Below are 24020 nucleotides of genomic sequence, written 5' to 3'. Positions count from 1 at the left end.
TCTAGTATGGAGTATGGACTACTTCTGACGTTCTTACCTTAGTCCATAGTCAATATATAAAAATGATGTGGATCTAATCAAATAGTTGATCAAGATTAGAATAATTAGAAGGTACGTAATACTATATTCCTATTGTACATTAAGCTAGGTGGTTAACAAATTTGAAAAGAGAAAAAAATAATAATGTGAAGCAAGTGGAGCAGTTGGCTTTGTATACGAAAATTTTATTGGGAATAAAAGTGCTTAGTTATTTAAAGCTTAAATGCTTGTTGTTGCCTTTGGCCGCCACATTGACTCATGTGGTCAAAGTATCGCACATTTGATTAGGATTGGTATTCTCTTTATTTTATTGCACGTGAAATATTTTACATACTGTATCTTGATGTTTCAAACTGTACTCCTTTAAATGTTGTTTACTCGCCTAAAATCCAATAATAAGCCAACGTTAATTTCGTAGTAATCTTGTTTGCATGACGTTAAATTATTTCTAAGTGGATGCACTGGCAAGTGTGGCACTAAAGCATATGATGAAGCTCTGCTCATACAATGCCAGATCGGTTTAAGAATTTACATTATTGATTCATTTAGTGGATTAGTTGATTATAAATGAAAAGTTACAAAAATATTAGTTTAATTGAGAGAATGTGGCTACTAGGCTTCATCTACTAATAAAGAAACATCACCTCCATTTAAAAAATACTCCCAAGGGTCCACAAAGCTTGGTCATGAATTCTATCGCTAGTTTATATGATTTTAAACATAATAAAATCGAATTTGCAAAGCATATTTACCGCTAATGACATATCACATATGTATGTCTATAGAAACTAAAGGAAAGAGCTAAGAAGCCAAGGCTATCTATCTGAAAAAAAAAATCACAGAAACGAAACCCGTTTACCGGCTTTCAGAGAAGAATTAAAGATTGAGCTCCCTAACGAGGAGATAATTCAGAAACAGTGACATCATTCGACGACATTAGTAACGGTTCTGTCGACGAAGAAATATTCGAAGGTATGACACTCTCTAACACAAACGCAGGCCTTGAAGGCGTTGGGAAAGTATAAGAATCGCTATTGAGCATAAGAGCAACCAAATCCATTGTTGGTCTAGTTGCTGAACTTTCTTGAACACATAAAAGACCAATGTGTATGCATCTCAAGATCTCGTTTCTTGAACCTGTGGTTAAAGTCGGATCGATCACGCTTAGTATAGTGTCTTCTTTCCAAACTCTCCATACCTGACAAACAAACAGAATCACAAATTCGTTTAACACGATAAATCAAACTGAAACCTCAACATAACTACCGGTTTGGTTGTGTACTTACCCAACTAAGTAGACTTTCTGCATCTTCATCATCATTAGATGAACCATTGTTGTTTCTCTTTCCCGTAATGATCTCAATGACTAATACACCGAAGCTGAAAACGTCTGTCTTCACCGAGAATTGTCCGTGCATGGCGTATTCCGGAGCCATATACCCGCTACAAGTCAGAAATGAAATAACCGTTATATACCGATGTGTCACGGATTTAATAAGTTAAATGAATTTTACTTACTAAGTTCCAGCAATTCTGCTTGTGAATCGATTAGTAGAAGTTTGGTCAGTGTCAAATAGTTTAGCTAATCCGAAATCTGCGATTTTCGGATTCATTTCTTGGTCCAAAAGGATGTTGCTAGCTTTAAGATCACGGTGAATTATCCGATAACGAGAGTCTTCATGAAGATAAAGAAGTCCTTTAGCTACTCCTCCTATCAGTTTGTATCGCACTCCCCAATCCAAAAGTTGATGTTTCTCAAGATCTGCAACAGCGTAAGAATCAACACAGAGCGGAAAAGGATTTGGTAGGATCCTATGGAGCTAGCAAATGGCGGAAAAAGATTACCGAAAATGAAATGGTCAAGACTAGCGTTCTTGATGAACTCATAGACAAGGATTCTTTCTTGTCCTTCCATGCAAAAACCTAAAAGCCTCACCAAGTTTCTATGTTGAAGCTTTGCAAGTAGTAAAATTTCGTTTTTGAATTCAACGTCTCCTTGTCCTGAAGTACAAGATAATCTTTTCACCGCGATTTCTTGCCCACCCGGCAACACACCCTTAAGACATGCGTAAACCTAAGTTAATAAATCTCTCAAGACAATCCGAAGTTACAGTTAAAGAAGTTTACTCAAAGAAACATACCTTATAAACTGAGCCAAATCCACCACGTCCAAGTTCGTTTTCTGGTGAAAAGTTATCTGTTGCTTCCTTTAAAGTGTGAAAGTTAACTAGCAGTGAATCTGAGAACTCATTCCCTGCAGTTGATCTAAGTATTAATAGCATATCCTTCGTAGCTTTAAAAATAAGAAGAATGTATTACCTTTGAATCTTCCTAGAGACTTGTTCTTCTTCCACTTCAAGGCCAAGCATAGGAAATTTGCAAATAACGCAACAAGAACTATTGGGATGACTATCGCGATAATGACTTTAGATCCACCTTCTCCCTTTCCTGCAATAAAACATTCACTGCCTTAAAACGTAGAGACAAACATTTGCAAGAGCACATTATTCAAGCATTTCTATGTACCTGTTCTCTCAGTTCTTGCAGCTGACGTTGGTGAGTCATCAGGCTTAGTTGCAGATGAATCAGCAGGCTGAGTTGCAGGTGGATCAGGCTCTAGATCGGCATCAAACTCATAGAATTTTGTAGTCTCAAATCTGAAGATACAGCTAGGAGACAACCACCTAAGACCAATCTGACCATAACAACAACGTGGGATATTCTCAAACCCAAAAACTAAACAATCATTACAATCCTGTTCAGACAAATCCGGTGTACAATACACATTTCCGTAGAATCTCGGGTATCCTGTCACACCCGAACCGCTCCCTTGAGCGTATTTCCTATTCGGCCCACCAGCTGCTGCAATCCTTTTGAGTTTGTCCAAAAGCTCTAGCTGCAGACGATCAAACTCATCTCTGTTTGCTGATATGTTTGTGCCTGCAATAAAAGACGTAGTCGGGAACGTCTCTTTTCTTCCATGGATTGTCCTGTTCGAGTAACGAAACATACAGTGCGTGTACCACACAACAGCTTGTTTTTTCTGCGGACACTGCTCAGTGAGGGTTCTTGCAGCTGTCTGAATACAGCTGAGACAATCATCTCTTTTGACTTGTCTTCTACACAGACCAATTGCATAAGCTCTTTCTCCAGATGAGTCACCAGAAGAAAGGTTGTAGAAGCCATAAGCTTTGGGTGTGAGTGAAGAGAGAGAGGAGACAAGGCCGCCCAGATTGCCGGAAAAAGTGCTGTTGACCGTGAAGTTTCCTCCCCGAGCTACACAGTTGAACCTTGGAGGAAACTCATAGGTATCCTTCTGAGCTAAGGTGATAAATGGTACAAATGTTAGGACACAAGCAAAGAAGAAAAAACTGACATGTTCCATTGAAGCTTAAAGCTTTCTTTTTCCTTCTTGTAATCTTATGAGAAATCCCCAGAACGTAATGAGACTAAATATTGTAAAGGTCAATCTCACTTGACCTTGGAATCATTCAAAGCAGTGTGTTCTTTGAACAAGTTCAAAATCGGGCAGCAGAAAGAACACAAATTCAAAGGATCACAAAATGACACCAACGACTTCAAGACTTCAAAGACTTCAAAGAATCACAAAATTAAGTCAACGGTGTGAAAACGTTTATATATTCAAGACTTGTTTCCCCTCACGTACCAGGAAGATACTGAAAGTTCGATAGAATTCAAACCAACTAGGAACTATCTAACTTCGTATAAGCCAGTTTACCTTTCAAGTCTCATATTTTTATATGTGGACTCAATTGAAAGTTTACCCTTTTTCAATTTTCTAAACTTAGTGACATATATACACTTTATCAAATTGTACCTTTAAAGAAATCGACAATCGATAAACTAGAAGAAGAAAACAATAAGTCAAAGGAAAAAAAAGTATCTCACAGCTTCAGATGCGTGTTTATTCACAATAAGATCAAGCCAAGCTGCCTGAAAATTCACACAAACAAAATCCATTTCAAAGGCTTTCAGAGAAGAATCAAAAACATTTACAGACTAACGAGGAGATAACTCAGAAACAGTGACATCATTCGAGGACATTTGTAACCCTTCCGTTGAAGAGGAAATATTCAAAGGCATAACACTCTCTAACACAAATGCAGGCCTCGAAGGCGTCGGGAGAGTAAAAGAATAGCTATTAAGCATGAGTGCAATGGTAGCCATTGTTGGTCTAGTCGCTGCACTCTCTTGAACGCATAAAAGACCAATGTGTATGCTTCTCAAGATCTCGTTTCTTGATCCCGTGGTTAAACTCGGATCAATCACACTTAGTATAGTGTCTTCTCTCCAGCTTCTCCATACCTGAAAAAGAAAGAAGAACAGAATCTCAAATTTTGTCACAAGATGAACAATACTGAAACCCCAAATAATGGTTTGGTTTTGGATACTGTACTTACCCAACTAAGAAGATCTTCTGCATCTTCGTCATCATTAGATCCACCATTGTTGTTTCTCTTACCTGTAATGATCTCAATGACTAATACACCGAAGCTGAAAACATCTGTTTTCACAGAGAATTGGCCATGCATTGCGTATTCCGGAGCCATATAGCCGCTATAAATTGAAATGATAACTGGTTTATACAGGTGTTTCTTGGATGTAATAAATTAGTAAGATAGATTCACTTACTAAGTTCCTGCAATTCTGTTTGTGAATCGATGTGTCATGGTTTGGCCTGTGTCAAAGAGTTTAGCTAATCCAAAATCTGCGATTTTCGGATTCATTTCTTGGTCCAAAAGGATGTTGCTAGCTTTCAGATCACGGTGAATTATCCGGAAACGAGAGTCTTCATGAAGATAAAGAAGTCCTCTAGCTACTCCTCCAATCATTTTGTATCGTACTCCCCAATCCAAAAGTTGACGCTTCTCAATATCTGCAGTGGCACAAAGATCAACCACAGTGTAGAAAAAAAGAATGGTAGCATGATACATTATCCGAAGTAAAGGGCGGAAAAGTTTACCAAAGATAAAATGATCAAGACTAGAGTTCTTGATGAACTCATAGACAAGGAGTCTTTCTTCTCCTTGTATGCAGAAACCTAAAAGCCTAACCAAGTTCCTATGTTGAAGCTTTGCAAGTAGTAAAATTTCGTTCTTGAACTCGATGTCTCCTTGTCCAGAAGTACCAGATAATCTCTTCACCGCGATTTCTTGCCCATGAGAGAACACACCCTGAGGCATACATATTCCAAATTTGTAAATCTCTTAAATAAAGAAACCTAAGTTACCAGTAAGAAGCCATTTGGTCAAGAAGCTTACCTTATAAACTAAACCAAACCCACCACGTCCAAGTTCGTTTTCAGAAGAAAAATTATTTGTTGCAGCCTTTAAAGTTTCAAAATGAACTAACAGCGAATCAGTGTTTGAGAACTCATCCTCGCCAACTGATCCCGACAAAGGAGATTGCCCAAGAACTGAATATGCAGATAGTACTTATCAAATTATAGTTCATCTTTTCTTTAACAATATAACGATGACAAGAAGAAGAACAGTTGTTACCTTTGACTCTATCTCTAGACTTGTTCTTCTTCCACTTCAAGACCAAGCATAGGCAAATTGCAAATAATGCAACAAGAACTATAGGAATGACTATGGCGATAACGACTTTAGATCCACCTTTGCTCTTTCCTGCAATAAACATTCACTGCCTTAAATCTTAGAGACAGAAACATCTGCAGCTAGGGACAACGTCTGAAGCAGAAAACAAAACACATTTAACATTTCTATGTACCAGTTCTCTCAGTTCTTGCACTCGACGTTGGTGAATCAGCAGGCTGAATTGCAGGTGGATCAGNAATAATGCAACAAGAACTATAGGAATGACTATGGCGATAACGACTTTAGATCCACCTTTACTCTTTCCTGCAATAAACATTCACTGCCTTAAATCTTAGAGACAGAAGAAACATCTGCAGCTGGGGACAACGTCTGAAGCAGAAAACAAAACACATTTAACATTTCTATGTACCAGTTCTCTCAGTTCTTGCACTCGACGTTGGTGAATCAGCAGGCTGAATTGCAGGTGGATCAGGCTCTAGGTCGGCATCAAACTCATAAAATAGCCACGTCTCAAACCGGAAGTTACAACTAGGACAAAACCACCGAAGGCCAATCTGAGCATCACAACAACGTGGGATACTCTCAAACCCAAAAACTAGACAATCGTTACAATCCTGTTCAGACAAATCTGGCGAACATTGGGCAGTTCCATAGAATCTCCGGTAACCCGCCGAAGCTGAACCGTTCCCTTGAGCGTATTTCCTATTCGGCCCACCAGCCGCTGCAATTCCTTTGAGTCTGTCCAATAGTCCTCTCTGCAGACGCTCAAAGTCATCTCTGTTTGCTGATATCACTTCATCCGCAATCAAAGACGTGGTCGGGAACGTCTCTTTTCTTCCATAGATTGTCCTGTTCGAGTAACGAAACATACAGTGCGTGTACCATACGACAGCTTGTTTTGTCAGCGGACACTGCTTGGTGAGGTTTCTTGCAGCTGTCTGAATACAGCTGAGACAATCATCTCTTCTGACTTCTCTTCTACACAGACCAATTCCATAAGCTCTTTCTCCAGATGAATCTCCAGAAGAAAGGTTGTAGAAGCCATAAGCTTTGGATTTGAGCGAGGAGAGAGAGGAGACAAGGCGGTTGAGATTTCCGGCAAAAGTGCTGTTTGCTGTGAAGTTGCCACGATCAACACAGTTGAAATCTGGATCAAACTCATAGGAATCTACCTGAGCAACGGCATGAAATGGAACAAGAGTTAGGACACAAGCAAAGAAGAAGAAGATAACCCTGACATGTTCCATGGAAGCTTGAAAGAAGAAATAAACCAGTGTGTAATGTGTATAGATATGGTAAAGCCGTCAATGTCGATCTAATTTGACCTTAAGATAAAAAAAAAAAGAAGCAGTGTGTTCTTTAAACTATTTCAAAATCTGACAGTCGAAAGAAGACAAGTTGCTGATCAAAAACAAATATAAATCTCAGTAGCAGACACAAGTGGACAACCTTTGTAAGAGTTGTTGGGTCCTGCATGATGATAGATTTACAAAATTTCAATATAAAATGTACGAGTTGGTGCAGCGAATCAGGTCAACGATGTGAAAATGTTTATTTCTCACTTGTTTCCTCTCAACTCTCAAGTAACCAATATGAACTAAATAACAAGTCTGAAACTTTAACCAAATTGGAACTAAAACGAATCTTCCATTAATGAGAAATAAACTACTTAAATGATCATATGCCATAGTCCCTCCCTCCTGCTGTATTTGAAGTTATACCTATGAGATACAGGTTTCCGAAGATCATTGAATGAGATTCTCTTCTTCATCGAGAAACCTGCAATTTGCAAAAACCAGAAGCCAAGAAAATATATGTCTTCTTCAGCATATGAACATAAGTACATAACCCCAAAATGTAATAAAATGAAGAAAGTATCATACTTTATCACAACCCTTTGCTTGGAAACAACATCCCAGAGAGTTCGAATCTCGCCATGTAAACCTCAGCATTCCGAAATTAAAGCCAGGATTAGATATCTCGGCGACAAAGAAAAACGGAAGGAAGCACAAACAAAAACACACACGATGTGCATCTCATCCATGTAACTTCCTGATCCCCTTCGACGCCATTAAAGATGATATAATGTGGTGAGCCGCCAAATTCGACGCCTTTTGCTTGTTCCCGCGTTTCCAGAGCAGTTGTGTGGGATAAGCTACACTAATTCATGGAAATTGAGAGCCCAAGAGGTCCGGGAATTGTCAAAGATCCAAACAGCGACGATCAATACGACCGACCGTCGTTTGAACCAGCGACGACGGCGGATTAAGCTGAGAGAAAACAAAGAGGACGACGGTTCACTTTATGAACTTAAAATTAACCTCGTACCGGGTCCAAAAATGTAATAACCGGAACCGGTAACGATGAACTAACGTACATATTGCGTGTTGTTACCAACGGTTCGGTTTCAATTCACGATCCTTTTAATTTAGAATGTTGAGTGGTAAACCAAACTCTGGGATTCCCGGTTTGATCAACAAGCCATGATACTTGACAGAATTCACAACAAGAAAGATCTTTCCAGATTCAATTTTTTCATGTAATCGCATTATTATATGGGATTTGCTCTGCTTCTTGAAGATGCTCTGTTGCATGTGTTCTTCAATTTTCTTTAGTGAAAGAAGAATCATTTCTTAGTGGTCTGTCTGATATGTTGTTTTTTTTTTTTTTTGATCAACGTCTGATATGTTGTTATGTTACTTTGTTTCGTAAACATAACTTCATGTAGAAGACATTATGTTTCCGGAAAACGTGGGTCACTCTATTCTCATTCCTTCTTTGCTTGCAATTTTCTTTTCTCTAGAGAGAGAGAGAGCGAGAGAGAGAGAGATCCTCCTGAGGTTGAGGAGAGACACTCAGTATTTTAGGGATAAGACAAAAGTAGTCATATATATAGGCTGTTTCAGGTTTTTCCAAATTGTCTTCGTTAAAACTTCTCCGACTTCAAAAACCGTTCCTCATTTAAAAACGGTTTATTAAAAAACTCTTCAATGTTCGAACCCTTTCAATTCATTTAAGGATCATTATTTGCTTTCCTTGCAAGGATCATTTCCCTAACAAACCCATCCATCAAAGTTGTCTATTCTTAATCGAGATGATGATACGTGACTACTAGAGCGAAAATACATTCCGAGTCCCCCATCCTTTAAGAAAATAAAACTCAGGTTATTAGAAAAAGGTTTACCACAATGTTGGCTTTCACAAAGATGGCTAGATATCAAGGGTTGCTTCAAACCCGGGCTACTATGTTCTTAATCCGAAACTACCATAAGCAGCCTGTTATAGTTGTGTGGAAGAAACCCCAAAATGGATGGATAAAGCTTAACTTTGACGGATCGAGAGGACGAGAAGGACAAGCCAGCATTGGAGGGATATTCAGAAACCACAAGGCTGAGTTCCTTCTTGGATACTCTGAATCCATAGGGGAAGCCACAAGCACCATGGCAGAGTTCGCAGCCCTCAAAAGAGGCCTCGAGCTTGTTCTAGAGAACGGGTGGACGGATCTATGGCTCGAAGGAGATGCCAAGATCATAATGGATATCATCTCCAAGAGAGGGAGACTGAGATGTGAAGAGACAAAAAAGCATGTGAATTACATCAATGTGGTTATGCCTGAGCTGAGCAACTGCGTGTTGAGCCATGTTTACAGAGAAGGGAATCGAGTCGCTGATAAATTGGCTAAGTTAGGACATCAGTTTCAGGATCCTAAAGTCTGGAGGGTTCAGCCTCCAGACATAGTCTTACCAATTATCCATGACGATGCAAAAGGTAAGATTGTTCTTAGAACAAAATGAGCCCAAAAGAGGTATTTGTAATTAAACTGTGTATATATCATTAGATTTTGTCAATCACAAGCCAACATATGTAAAAAAGAAAAACTTTTGTAACATCAAGATATATTCCACTTTATTATTAATAACCCAACAACAGAATGGCAAATGAATTCCCTTTTGCTCTCTCTCTGTTCTTGTTTGTTTATTTCTTCTATGTATGTTTACATTCTACTACTCCTTACAACTGCAACTCAACAGCTTAATCTTTCCCAGAAGAATAGGGTAACTATCAATGGTCAAGAATCAAGGTTGCTACCTCTAGCTCTAGTTATATAATCTCGATGCACCAGTTGAATCTGAAGATGTGAGTTCCCGGATTTCCTTTACAGCTTCGCTAATTTTATGAATTGCCATTTTCTTCACCTGGTTATTGTGCAGCAATATTATCTTTTACATAAACACACCACCACTACTTTCTTAAGCAACCTTGTTTTAAAACTTTAAACTAAGGGAACTTACCTCAATCTTATTTGCTTTCGTTTTGACGCTCTGAGGAAGTTGATTGAGCTCCTCCACTCGTTTAATAGATTCAGTAACATGCTCAGGTGACAGAAACTTCACGACCGCATTTACGCAAGACTAGCAATAGTTGTGTTGAAAAAATAAATAACTTTATTATTAAAAAGGAAGGAAAGAGTGTTGGATGTAAAAGTAATACCTTATTCTTTCTATTTTGGTATGGACATCCAGCAGGGACGATGACTGCTTCCCCAACACATTGATCAAAACTCCATGGTTCAACGTCTGAGCAAACAAAATAAGCAACATGAAACTGAGTATGCCTTAAAGACATAATGAAATGGTAAGATAAAACTAGTAGAAATGAGGATATGATACTTACCAAACTCTTCCTTAAGCTTTTCTTTGTGGTACTCATCAAGATAGTAACTCTGCTCAAGTAATGGATGACTCACCTGCCAAAATGATACATAACAATTACTAATGATGGGCACAACAACAACTGATCTTTTGTAGAAGCGATCAAACCATCAACCTAAAACTTACGTTTTTTTTGCTGGAATCCATGGATTCTAGCTCGAGAGAGTGGTTATTAATATACTCGAGAAGTTTAGAAACATCTTGTTTCTGAAATACATCCCACCGGGCACCATAAGAGTTGCTTAGGCTTTCTTCTTCACAAGAGTCGTTGCAACTTTCTCTTTCCTCTCCTTCAAACTTAGTGCCTCTGCATTTAGCGCCTAAACAGTGTTGTGAAGATTCTGAATCAGAACTGGGATAGCCATCCAACCCATCTCTCTGAGCATATGCCTCAGACCTATCTCGTTTCTTTCCCTTATCAAATCTACTCTCCCTCCCCTGCTCTGGGTTTTTAGATCTTACTCTTCCAATATTTTTCATAAGCTTTCTTATCCTACAAATCTGTTTAGTGGATACATGTGTTTCTGTGACATATAACAAGATATCAACCTGCAGAGCAAATCAAAGGTTGAGAAAAATATAAGTAGATCTGAAAAGTTAAACCAGAAAAGTGTAAGGAAATTTAACTGACCACAGTGTTACTACTTTAGCTAACAATCCGTATAAATCTTCAATTTGTAAAGCTAGGAAAGTGTGAAATAAGGGATGGCTCTTCCAAATGGAAGGATTAAGAAAACTTACCATGTCACAAGTTTCGAAACCTAACTTCTTCACAGAATCAGGCAGTGCATATTCTTCACCACTCCTGTATGAAATATTGAGGCATGGACCAAAATCAGGTGTTTGTACAGTGTCAGGTAGGTTGGCTGCGATATTTAGTAGTCCGCTCTTCGGATCCATGTAGTGTGAAATTGGTAAAATATTCAGTATTTCAGCATAATGATTTGGAAACTGTTCTTTAAACAATGAAGACGAAAGCCATCCCTCCAGCTTCAGCCTTTCTTGACAAGTATTAGTCTCAGCCTTTCCTCTCAAAGACCCTAAAAAAAATTGCTTTACGCCAATTTCTACCTGTCATTGAATAAGAAATAGACCAATTAAGAGATTAAAGGGTATTAAAATCCAGAAAGAGAGCGCACCAGTAACATCAAAGAACACAAGGACTAACCTCAAACCAATCCATACAATCGGTACTATTGCCAGTTTTGCTGTTTATGGTCATAAGATAGCAACAGAACATGGCTACTGGATCCCAGTTCTGGCTTAAACCACCCTTTAACACACTGCGAACTACTACAGGATGGCCTTTACTCCAGTGTGTCTGAAAGTGTTCGAGATTGTTTTGTTGAAATTCCATCACTGTGGGGTAGTATAAAAATTTGCCAGTTCCGTCTTCTCTTCTCTTAGATGCTTCTTTCAAGTTACTATCGCTACTACTAGATTTCGTTTCCATTCCATGACAAAATGGACATCCAAAGAATTTATCCAAGACTTCAGGCAATTCATAGCAACTGACTACTTCCTCTGCACTGATTTCTAACTTGCTTGTCAACTCCAGAGACAATAGACTCAGAGAAAGGTTATTGCTGCATCCTTTGACTTCTTTCAGCTTACAATCTGATAGAGATTTTATACCATTCGAGCATTTAACTGGCCCAACCTTTCTAGATAAGCTCCCTTGACTCTGATCTTGGTCACAACTTAGCCTGAGAACTGAGGAACTGCGGGTGCACCTTTTTTTCAAATCCACAACAGCAGAGTTGTCACTGCTGCTACTCAGACAAGTATTTAACGAAGTAATCAGAAGAAGAAAAAAAACACAATATGTGAACACTTAACAGTAGAAGGTAGCAGAGTAAGCACCAGAGCTGTAGATCATCAGAGGTTGATTCAGAGCTATGTACTTGAGGTTCAGCTGGATTTCCCCCTATCACGAATGTTAAAGAAAAGAATCAAACATATGAGCCTGTAGGGATTAGTGCGTGAGACCGCGATCCACAAACTGACGCATGGGACTCACCCTTTACTTGAGAATAAAGAGGGGAAAGATAGCATGTCCCAAGAACGAGTTTAACTTAATAGAACCGTAGGATCCAAAAAATAAAGAATCTGAAATAAAGCGTCTAATTATGGCTGTTCCTGTCCTAAAACCAGCAAGCTATCTTAAGGAAAAATAAAGGATTTGGCAAAACTATTAAACACCTTTCTTTTCAGCGTCATTCTCCATCTCTACTTTGTGTTCTGCATTGATTTCTTTTAGTACTGGAAGAAGCATGCACACCGCATAATGCAGATGCAAAACCCTGTCAATATCACTCCTGACACTCTGAGAATCCTGGAACATTTTATACAAGTTACCAACTTTGTGTCACAAATCATCTGAAGAAAGAAAAAAACCATATAGAATTTTTAAGCTAAGGAACTATCAGATATTCAGACCTTACATTCAGTGACTCCAGACATAGTGACTGAGCAAACCTTGCACCTGCATGATCCACAGCATACAGGGCATTTTTCCTCAACTTCTTCTCTCGACCCCTTGTTCCTGATTTATTCCAAGCCAAAAATCAGTATGATGACTGCTTCTAACCAATTAGTAAATCAAAACCAGAGAACTTAATAGCAAAATCAGAAACAATAAAACTACAGAAGCATTCTCAAGTGAAATTATTGAAGCAGGAAATTGCAGGAAATTGCAGGAAAGAGTATCTCATGTTATTACATCCTAACATTTACGCCACTTATTATCAGGGAAGTAAAAACGAAATTCGAGCAAGCTCTCCTCAAAAGTGGAAAGAAAATACTCTGAATGCACATAAAAACAGAACAAACATTGCAATTCAGCAGCTACCATAGGTGAATGAATAAGCCTCAAGATGTCTTCGGTCCACAAAACGACTGATATCGTTAAGGAGATTCCTAATTATAACTATCCTCTTCATGTAACTCTTTAACTAGATACATAGGATTAGATTCTAATGTTAACAATCCATCAGCAGCAAAAAGGACAGAGCATACCTTTTCTCGATACAATCAATGCAAAAGAACTCTCTTTCACAACTCAAACAACTAATCAAATCCCCAAATCCTCTGGTTCCACACCAATGACACCTCTTCTTCTTCTCCTTCTTTCCATTGACCAAATCCCCCTTGAAAGGAACCACCTTAACAAACACAATCACACAAAACCCAAATAAGAAGAGTAAAAAAAGAAACTAATTGAATACACAAAAAGTGTAAACTTTAAGCCTTTATGTTACCTGCATTTTGCCAACAGGCAAAGGTTCAATGTTCTTAGACCTAAACCTTCGTTTAGCAACCGAAATTGGCTCTTCACCAACTTTAACATCACAAGGAGAAGACACATTACTTGTAGTCGGAGAAGGTGGTGAAATCGCCATCACACCATTAGGAAGAACCCTCGTTAGCTCCTCTCCAACAAATTCACCAAACCCACCATTACTACTATTCACCTTCTTCGTCTTCTTCTTCTGATTCGGTAACCTCTTCCTCTTCTCAACTTCTCTCTTCAGCACCATCCTAATCAAATCCAGCTGCAAATCCCCTCTCTTCAGCTTCATCTTCTTAACCGCTTCATCCATAGCCTCAGCTTCACCCATAACTCGCTTCCTCTTCGATTTCCCCAATCTCTTAGCCCTAATTCTGTGTTCGCTCGGTTCGATCTCAGAACACGCCGCTTCGTCTCCTCCTCCTCCTCCTCCTCCTCTTCTTGATCTAACGAGCTTCATCGACTCTGAAGCTTTCTGCTTACTCCGCTTTAAGCTCTGAGAAGAGTGATGAGCCTCGCACATCTTTTTACCCTCTAAAGCTCGTCTCTTGCACCTCCATTGCTTACCATCGGAGCGGTTGCAACGAAACTCGTCTGGGACGGTCTCGGTCTCCGACATTCTCAAAAGACCCGAAATTTCTCTGAATTCGGGTGAGAAATTCCCGGTGGAGTATCTCCGGAGTTAGTGATCTGAAACCAGCGACGACGAAGTTGTAGTCAGAGAGAGAGAGAAAGGCGAAAAGGCAAAGTCTTTTTATTTGCAGAGTCGAAGAAGTGGCAGTATTGTAATTAAGAGGAGAACGAGAGTCTTGTTTCGGTAACGTATTATCGCAAATATCGAGAGGATCTTCAGTTTTTCAGTTACCTCTCCTCTGGTCTTTTTTTTCTCTTTTTCTTTTGTGTATTTTGGTTTCTTAATTCTATAATACTACTAGTTTGCTAGTATTTATAAAAAGATAAAATCTTTATTAACTGTATATACTTCATATGATGATAGTTTTCTAATTATTGATAATTGTTTTTAACAAAAAAATTATATTACATTAATTTTTATTTGACTATACATAAATGTAATATATTACATGACAGAAAATAACACTAATTTCACATAAATTTTTAGTCAACGCATATATTTAATATATTACGTGTCAAAAAATAATTATTAATTTTGTATAAATCTTTGACTGATTAGATTCAAAGTACTAAGGGACAAAAGAAGTTTGATATACTACTGTCCAAAAAATGTAACGTACACCCCCAATTTAGGCGTTACAAAAAAAAAAACACTAGTTTTACATGATTTTTTTACTAATTATACGTAGATTGAAATACTACGCATTAAAAGTAACACTTATCTTACAGATATTTTAAGTTGATTTCATATATATTTGATTCTACGCATCAAAAAGTAACGCTAGTTTCACATAATCTTTTGACTGATTAAACATAGATTGAAATAGTAGACGACAAAAAAATAAATCTTAACATTGGTTGTACTTTGTTATAAATATGTTCTTGGTAAATAATTTTAAATTATTCATTCCTATTCAAATATTACTTTCATAAATTATTGTTTATATTTAATATAATACTTTTAATTAAACATGAGTATTTTTCACCTTTATACTATTAAGAACAACAGTTAATTTTGGCAAAAAAAAAAGTTTTAAAATTTAGAGTATGGTTAGAGTCGGACCTGCACATATGTGCGAGGTTGTTTTCAAAAGCTAAGTTTCATTTTTGTGATTTTTTTATTTTTGTTGTTGCTTTGATGGGGTAATAATTTATGTAAAAATTGTAAATAAAGTTAAATTGCTTTTAATTGTAAATTAGTTTTAGGGGTTTTGTAAAGGTTGTATTTGAAGTTTTTAAAGAATAGTAGAAAACATATTGTCAATTTAAATTAGAAGATGTAATTGATGTTTGTAGTTTGTACTAGTGGTGCATATAGTATCAATGAGAAATATTGTTGTATATACTTTAAGTTTGTAATTATATTTGTTGGCCCATTAGGATAGAGGTTATGATGTTGTTGTATTTCCGGCCATATTTAAACCACCATTGTTTCTAAATTTTTTAAAAATAATGTGTGGAATAAAATTTTGGTTAAGTTTATATATTAATAGAGAATAATAAAGTCAAAGAGAGATGGTAATCAAGTTGCTCATCTTCTAGCACAATATGGGTGTCTAAATTGTAATTTCTACTTTGACTGTTTTAATCCTCCAAGTTGGCTCTACAAACAGTTGTATTTAGATTATCAATATTCATCATCAATATAATTTCTTTTGGACGAAAAACAAAAAAAGAGAATAATTGTTAGTGTTAAACTGACTAAAGGGACGGTCTAACCTGATATGATTATAAGAAATTTGGTTAATCTAACCTTTCATGACTATGTGAAAGTGTTAATGCCTCAATGTATTTTTTTTTCTTCTATATCTGAGTTGTTTTCAAATATTTATTTTTGGTTATATGGTACTTCTCAAGTTCATTCGTACGATATGATTTGATTGTCCTAACTATTTTTTAGTTTTGTAGCTATTATATTACCATACTAGATTAGGACACATGCTTATTCGTTGAAATTCCTTTTATTTATATTGTAATTTTTATATAAAATATAATTTATGTCATTATTTTTAAAAGTTGTTGTGAATAAAACATTATGCAATAAAATCATATGCTAAATATGAGGACTTGAATTTTTTTGAGATTTCTTATGATTGTTCCACAGATTAGCCTAAATTTTTTGAAATTTATCAAATCAATCATAATAAATATTATTTCTGTTATTTAATATATAGTTGCTCTGAAATATTAATCTTAATTCATCTATCATTAGCACCAGTTATAACTCATCTGAAATATTAATCTTAATTCCTCTATTATTAAGCTCTGATATTTTCCCATCACTAACAGGAAGAATCTACTCTAAAAAAAAATTATATCCTTAACAGCAGTAAAACTCAAATCAGGAGAGACATAATTTTGTCAGCCTCAATACTTTACAGTTATCCCAGATATAAGAAACATTTAAGGAAACCATACATATTTCTGCCCGTTTACCATCTTCAATGACGGACAATACATGTTTGAAATCACTTTCAAAGACAAAAGCTTTACACCAAAAAGTTTGTTTCCTTTAATAATATCATACGAACTTCTATCCAATGACTCAAAACAATATTTTCTTTTAAATAATATAGATAAAAGGCATACTAAATCTTTTGTCAGATTTTAAAATTTTCGCGTATGATCACGCAGGTAGAAAAGCCGAAACTGGTTCATGTTACTTATTTTTAATATTTGCAATGTTTTAAGTATCATTTGGTCATAAAGTTTTGATGGTGTTTTATCATACATGAAATGTATAAAAAAGACCTAAGAAGACGCATTTAGAAACAGTAGCATTTTCAAAAACTTGCGTTTGAATAGTGTTGGACACAATACCATAAGATGTGTACTGTGTTTTTGTTTGCAACTAGGAGATATCCCGTGCTTTAAGCACGAATCAACATTTAAAAAAAAAATTATAATATAATAATAAAAATTATAATTGTTCTGTAAAGTTATTTTGTTTGAGATAATATTTATTTTAATTGTTATGTAAATCTATTAGTCTTTTTGAATAATAATAATTTTAGAATACTATAGTATTTTATTTTTGACGTATATTACAGTTTTATATTATTTGTTTGTTGAATTTGCATCATTATTTTGTGAAATATGAAGTAGTAATTTGAATATTATAATGGTGAACAAATAAAAATTATTAATTTATCATCTATATAAATTTAGTTTTACCAACCCGCCAATGTGGAAATTAAAACACACATTTTTATAGATTGAGTAATATATGTTCGTTTTAAAAAATTCAAATTTTGCATTTTATTAATCATAAGTATTATATGAAAATTCCAAACAATTTGTAAATAAAAGAAAATAAAGATGATAGGAGAATCATAATTTGAAATCTTATCAAAATCTTTGAAATTTAATTATTAAAAATAATTTTATTGTGTACTTGGATATAAAATCTTAGTTTTTGAAATTCTGATTGGTTTATATTTTTAAAACATATATTTAGTAATTTCGTCCATAATTTATTAGAGAGAGAAAAAATATTTTTTTTTTCTAGATTTTTATATTTGATCTGTCATCGTTTTTTATTTTTTTAATTAACGATCTTTATTTAATTAATTAACTAAGCTTAATTAAGTTTTTCTAATGACAATTAAATGTAATTTTTTATACATTTTAAGGTTAGTTTCATATTTGTACTTCTCAATTAATATAGTAGGATGATTTTGTTGGGCTTTTAGTTTTTCTCTGATTATATAAACGAAAAGTAGAAAATTAATAGTGTTTTGCTTTTGTCTGCATAAACAGCAAATAATTATACTCTTTTAGTCAAAATCTTCTTTTAAATGGAAGAAAATAAATATTTGCCACCTAAAAAAAAAGTAAAAGAATCTATGGTCTTGTACTTAGATTCATGTTCTCTACTTGACATCAAACACCAACTTTGTGTAAGTTGCCACTTTCCACTATTATCAATTACTAACAAGATGGACATATATATTGAATTTGTGGTCAAGAAAATCTTCTTCTAATCGTAATAATTTACGAACTACATAATCTAATTTTCTGCAGTTTTTCTTAGCGAACGATTGTGCACATGCTTTTAACTACTCTAAACATTTTCTAGATCTACTATGATATATGATAGACGGTTCAACATGTATAATGTTTACAAATCTTTAACATAATCGGTAGGCAAAACCAACTGCTCTACTATGTTCATGCTGAAAATGTCGGTAAATCCACACTCGTTACTATGCAATAATTCACATTATGGAGTAATCAACTTGATGTAGAAACACTAAAGCATGTTATATGTAGATTATTTTATTATTTGATAACAAGAAAAGAAGAATGATCTATGATTACGTTTATAGAAAATAGTATAATTTACAAAATCAGTAGTTTTTAATCGTAAAAATTTACAACAAACACTTTTCGTCGTTCCTCTAAGAATTCCATTGATCATATGTAGTTGTTTTACAACCTCATTCCATCTCGAGCACAAAACAAACGGAGCGTAAGTACTAAAAATTGCTTAATCTGGATGATGTGAGTTTTAAAGATTAGAGTCACCAAAAACATATAAACAAACAATCACGGCAATACTTGACTAAAAAACAAAGGTACAGTAGCTGCAAAAATATGAAATATCTAGTCTGGCTGCTTTGGATTTAAAAAAATCTGGTTATAAAAAAAAATAAAAAAATGTACACCCAAATTCAAAAGATTTGTATATATAGTCTCACATTTTATTCAGTTCATTGTAGACCAATTTCGTAAGAATGATATCTACTAGCTAAGTTTTATTCGTTGCTGGTGACTTACGAATCCCAAATTTAAACTCTTATATTAATCAATGGAATCTGCAAATATTATGTCAATCCGCTTTGAAAAAATTAAAAGATGTGTCCAACAGAAGTTGAACTTGGTCAAAAACCCCCGACATACTAAGTCACGACTATACCAGCAACCATTTAGTTCCGATATAATATTTTTTTCTAATGCAATTTAGATATATACCCTTAACAAACTCAAAGTCGCATGGCTTTCACCAAGTATGAAACCACAAGAATGCCCACAATATGCTTGCAAAAGACACACATCCACTTTAGAGGTTCCTATCTTAACTTTTCAAAATTGACATTATCTGATTTTATTGTTTCCTTTGGACGGCTGGGACTTTCTGTCCATGTATGACTAAATGGTCTATCAATTTTACTCTAGAAGATATTGAGTTCTTGTTTGTTTTAATAAAGGTTTTGAATTAGAGTTTTTTGTTGTTTTGCTTTGCTTATAAGAAAACTATTTTCACATTCCAATTAATAATATGGGCCAACCATGAACAAATGGATAATGTTTATTTTTTGTTTAACTTTGAAAATCAAGTTTCATTTTCGTTTTTTGAAAATCATGTTAGATATCGACTGCAGAACATAGAGATGCATTTTCCATGTAATTCACAATTGGTTCAGAAAAAGTAGTTGTATTATCATTTTTTTATTTTACACATTTTGATTCTTTTTTTTTATAAACCAATAATTAATCTTCTGTTTACAAACTACTAATAAAATTTACCAACTTGAATTCAGTTTATTTAGCCTGAGTACAGGCTAAAATAATCATTTTTATTATAATCACTAACTCTTAAATTGTTTGATGTCATTGCTCATTTATATTTGGTTTTCCAGTTTTATTTACGTATTCTCTGATCAGCTCTCTAGTATTTTCTGTGATGTATAAATGACGTATGGAATACGTAGCCGTTGACCATTGTAACAACCAGATGTAATTATCGAAGCTTCTGACCGTACGGACAACAATAATTAACTATCCAAGTCCAGTAGTCCAATTTTTTTTGCGACAATAATTCGCAGTTTCGCTCTTAACAACTGGCGTTAGGAAAATTTTTGGACTAGTGCATATGTAATAGATATCTCATAATTTTAAATTGGACCATATGGATTTTCTTTTGGTTAAAGGGTTTATATGGATGATACACATCACAGACTCAAATCCGACTTATATCTTGCTATGATTAAAATTGGAAGGTACGTACGTATAATATAATCCAACATTGACCAAAACGTTCAAGCTGTGAGCCATTTTAGTGAAAAATGGTGATAACCCAAAAACGATTCTGTCTTTTACTCTCCTTCTTTTGTTTTCTATTATTGGTGAGGGGAATTACCAAGAAAACGCAGTAGACAAAACTAGATATGTAGTGAATTTAGGATGGGATTAAATTAGGTAAACTCTATGAACCTCCAAATTTTGACCATTGGTTTTTGTTTTCTTGTGATCAAGTGGCTATATAGAAATACAACACGAAGTGTATACGAGAAAAACACGTTTTGTTGTTTGTCAAGAACATGGAGACACACAACCCACGAAAACTAACGAGAGCATGTAAAACAAAGTTTGCCTTTTTGCTTTGGTCCAATATATTCATATACGTAGCCGCCCAAAATCTTTTTACATTTTTGAGGCTTTTTCTGATTCTTTGTTTTAAAGTCAATAGATTGCACTTTGTTTCTCCCAGCTCATAATTTTGAAACTTTTTACGACAGACTATTTTATTTTGGTATGTAAATTTAGTCTAATTTAATAACTAAGCTAGATAAAAAAAAATAGAAGTAAACAGTGAACCTACAACGTAGAAATTTGGTTACGATGGACAACGACAATAAATAAATCGATTTCTCAGCAATTTCAACTCGTCCAGAATATTAAAGAAAGCTATATTTGTTTATAACTACATCTATTCATGATGCTTAATTTATAAAGTTGTATTGGTAATACATTTTTTTTTTTTTGGTTTTACAATACATTCGATAAAGTTCTTGGTTTAATTATGTGCATAAACACACAAAAAGAAACATAAGACTTTGCCTTAACAAGTGATAAGAAAATTATAGTCTCTTGAAGAAAGTCATACAGCAATAAATAGTTGACATTTGTAAATGTATAACTCATGTGAGAAAGAAAAAAAAAATCGTATGTCAAAATCACAGTATTTAATCGTTCAAAAAGTATATAATTTAATTATTTGCCAAAACTTCAAAGAACAAAAAAAAAAAAAAGAACCAATGTGTTGATGTACACTTATGTCCAATCGAGCAGTCAAGAAATAACACAACAGCTCATTAAGCTCAACACGCAGGCGGGTCCCACTAATCTATTATTGAGCTCCACGTGTTCTCTTATCCTAAAAGGTGCGTGATACCTACACGTGTAAAGCCAGTTATTAAAAAAAACGTACGCCGTGATTTCAATAATCGTAAGGATACTTTTTTTCTTTTTGTGTTAATTACAGTTGCCAAGTCATCGACACTACGAAACACGTGTCGCCAGCCAATTAGGAACTTTTCATAACCTTGTGAAACAAAATTTGTGTAACTCATTTACTTCTGCACGTAAAGATGAAGAACACGTGTCCCTCACTCGCCGGCAACTCTCCCCGGTTCCCCGATCATCTGATTGGTCTTCTACAGTTTTGTGATTTTAATAATGGGTTCTTCTCTTTGTACGGTATATAGTTTATGCTAAACTTAGCTATACAAGAGTGTGTTCTTTGTTTCTTAATTGCTGTGTTTAGAAAGGGATATTTAAATTAATTAATCATTGATTATAACATTTTTTTTTCATGCTACATATACATGATTTATTGGTCTTATTTCAAAAATTCTAAAACATAGATAAAATTACAATGGTGTAAGGCGTTGAGACGATATAATTAAATAAAAAATTAGTGAATTTAGAAAGTTACTTGAGATCTTTGCTGGAAATGCATGTGGCTGATCTTGTGACCATGGAAAATAAGATATTATACTACAAAGTTTTATGGTGAATCATTTGGACTTTATTGGGTTGGCTCATACGTTTTCATTAATACCTTTTGGGAAACATGACATAAGTCAATGATGTAATATTAAAGATATAATTTTATGTCTATATCAGGAAATTTCTGCACCTCATATCAATTTATACATATCAATTTCAGGACCTCATATCATTGAGTCAAATTTAATATTGACAGGAGACTATACATATGTTGAAGTAAAGCCGGCCAAAAATAATTATTTTAATAAAAAGTGGATATCAATTAAAATCTATATTAATAAAAAGTAGAAGTTACAATCTCCTAAGAGTACCTTCATCAAAGTATACAAGAGTATCTTAAGAGTATTTAAAATATTAGATGTGATTAATTTTTTTTTGTATGATTTAATTTAGAATCGTTGTTTATCTAAGATATTTTTGTTAGGTTTAGAAACTTGTGTCTGTCAGTTTCTGATTGGGTGGGAGAAAAATAAACTTTTCTTTTATTTTTTCTTTCTCTCTCTCGTCTCTATCTTTGATCGACAGAGAAAACAACACGACGATAGAATCAAACCGATCACCGTAATAGACACCATCGATGTGCGAAGTGCCGATCATCCGGCGTCTCTCTCGAAACCAGTAGCCCTAATTTTGTAAGATCTCTCAATTGGGTTTGTAGTAATTTTCGATCTGTCAATAATTTTAACGGATGATCTGATTTTTTTTTTATTGTCTCTGTTTTGTTAGATGCGACGGAAGCTTTGGACGAGAATCTGTTTTCAGACTTAACGATTGTGACTCCGGTTCAACACCAGCCTGAGCCGATCGAGTCAGTTATTACTACTACTCATCCATCTCCGACGAAGAGTCATGGACGTCAGGTGTCACGGAGGAAGAAAAGAGCGGGTGGATTAAGAATAGGATACAACAGGCACGAGATCAACAATCTCGACAAAGACGAAGATGATTCCTTCAATCAACAATCCGATTCCATTAGTCAAGTATCAGATTCCGTCGCGCAAGTGTTTGATTCCGGTAACCAATCTTTGGACTCTTGTACTCCTCCCGCTGATGTCGATGTTGCTGTTGTTGTTAGTAATGGTAGCTATGTGGCTGCAACAAAGCTGAAATCAAGTAATGGCATCGATGCGTTCGTTGATGGTAATGTCTCGGAAACTTTGAGTGATTCATACTTGTCTCTGATTATTTAGTTTTCAGCTTCTGATTATGTAGTTTTCAGCTTCTGATTATGTATTTTATTCTTAGTATTGCTTCTAGCTAGTGTGCTATCAGCTTTTATTTGTTCTGTATCTATCTATGTGTGTGGTTATTTGTTCAAAGTGTTTAAATGGTGACAATGCAGGACTTGAAGAGAAGCAAAGGAAGGTGGTTCCAGTTACGCAATGCCAAACAGTTCCAGATGAGTTATCTTACTCAACTATATTCTGTTTACTTATTCATTGATATCGTTGATGGTTTGGTTGCATTAGTGAGCCTATTTGGTAACAAATCAGTTTGATTGACACTGTTATTGTTCATTGATGTCTCTTTCTCTTTCTTAGTCTTTTGGATATTTGCGTCATGAATTTGCATCATTAAATTGACAAGATCAGTTTGGTAAATGTCACACTTAAACACTCAATGCTTTGTAACTTGTCATGTTTGCTTGTATTGTCACACTTAAACACACATTGTTGGTTGTTGTCACAGTAATACACTTATTGTCTAGTGTTAGGTTATACTCAATGCTTGGTAGTTGTCATTGATTGCTTGTTATGTCACATTTAAAAACCAAATACACTTACACCTCACTTCTAGTTATATATTAAGTGTTTAGCTGAACCTAAACACTTACCTTTCTTCTCCTTTACATACCTAACCAGACAATCAACCCTTCATTATTCTCGATCCTCTTTTAAACTCAACCCAGAAACTTGCCTATGGGCCCATTTAGTAAAGCTTTAGGTTTTCTGGACCTGTAAAGTAGTCAAC

General features: G+C 35.1%; 2 protein-coding genes and 1 pseudogene across 5 annotated transcripts; all 3 read right to left on the bottom strand.

The window, feature by feature from the left end:
- LOC104722920 lies at positions 774-3844 on the bottom strand (annotated as a pseudogene).
- LOC104722921 (cysteine-rich receptor-like protein kinase 29) lies at positions 4001-6949 on the bottom strand. Of its 2 annotated transcripts, XM_010441181.2 has the most exons (7): positions 6031-6942; positions 5562-5690; positions 5322-5476; positions 5024-5234; positions 4693-4936; positions 4461-4617; positions 4001-4365 (listed from the first exon to the last, which is right to left on the bottom strand). In XM_010441181.2, the coding sequence occupies exons 1-7, from the start codon at positions 6866-6868 to the stop codon at positions 4060-4062; spliced, it is 2040 nt and encodes a 679-aa protein (XP_010439483.1). In that variant the 5' UTR covers positions 6869-6942; the 3' UTR covers positions 4001-4059. The 2 variants fall into 2 exon arrangements, with proteins under 2 accessions (XP_010439483.1, XP_019088150.1); XM_019232605.1 differs by having other exon boundaries at positions 4693-5234; positions 6031-6949.
- LOC104722919 lies at positions 9426-14387 on the bottom strand. 3 transcript variants are annotated; one of them, XM_010441174.2, is made up of 12 exons: positions 13594-14387; positions 13352-13497; positions 12773-12878; positions 12536-12668; positions 12197-12260; positions 11502-12105; positions 11075-11404; positions 10460-10882; positions 10296-10368; positions 10113-10198; positions 9914-10033; positions 9426-9817 (listed from the first exon to the last, which is right to left on the bottom strand). In XM_010441174.2, the coding sequence occupies exons 1-12, from the start codon at positions 14239-14241 to the stop codon at positions 9719-9721; spliced, it is 2832 nt and encodes a 943-aa protein (XP_010439476.1). In that variant the 5' UTR covers positions 14242-14387; the 3' UTR covers positions 9426-9718. The 3 variants fall into 3 exon arrangements, with proteins under 3 accessions (XP_010439476.1, XP_019086962.1, XP_010439479.1); XM_019231417.1 differs by having other exon boundaries at positions 11502-12102; XM_010441177.2 differs by having other exon boundaries at positions 11502-12066.

This window comes from Camelina sativa, chromosome 11 (genome assembly GCF_000633955.1).
Source record: "Camelina sativa cultivar DH55 chromosome 11, Cs, whole genome shotgun sequence".
In the NCBI taxonomy this organism is placed as follows: Eukaryota; Viridiplantae; Streptophyta; class Magnoliopsida; order Brassicales; family Brassicaceae; genus Camelina; species Camelina sativa.
Note: the sequence above shows the minus strand (reverse complement) of the source record. Positions and strands in the feature narration are given on the sequence as shown.

Bases quoted from the DNA above. Each gene is read 5' to 3' on its own strand.
- LOC104722919 (XM_010441174.2), bottom strand. From the start codon at position 14,241: ATGTCGGAGACCGAGACCGTCCCAGACGAGTTTCGTTGCAACCGCTCC. The intron at 10,369-10,459 runs GTAAGTTTTAGG...TCATTTTGGCAG, and splicing joins TGGATTCCAGCAAAAAAAAC to GTGAGTCATCCATTACTTGA. The intron at 9,818-9,913 runs GTAAGTTCCCTT...CACAATAACCAG, and splicing joins CGAAAGCAAATAAGATTGAG to GTGAAGAAAATGGCAATTCA.
- LOC104722921 (XM_019232605.1), bottom strand. From the start codon at position 6,868: ATGGAACATGTCAGGGTTATCTTCTTCTTCTTTGCTTGTGTCCTAACT. The intron at 5,691-6,030 runs GTACATAGAAAT...TGTTTATTGCAG, and splicing joins TGCAAGAACTGAGAGAACTG to GAAAGAGCAAAGGTGGATCT. The intron at 5,235-5,321 runs GTAAGCTTCTTG...TGTATGCCTCAG, and splicing joins GGTTTGGTTTAGTTTATAAG to GGTGTGTTCTCTCATGGGCA.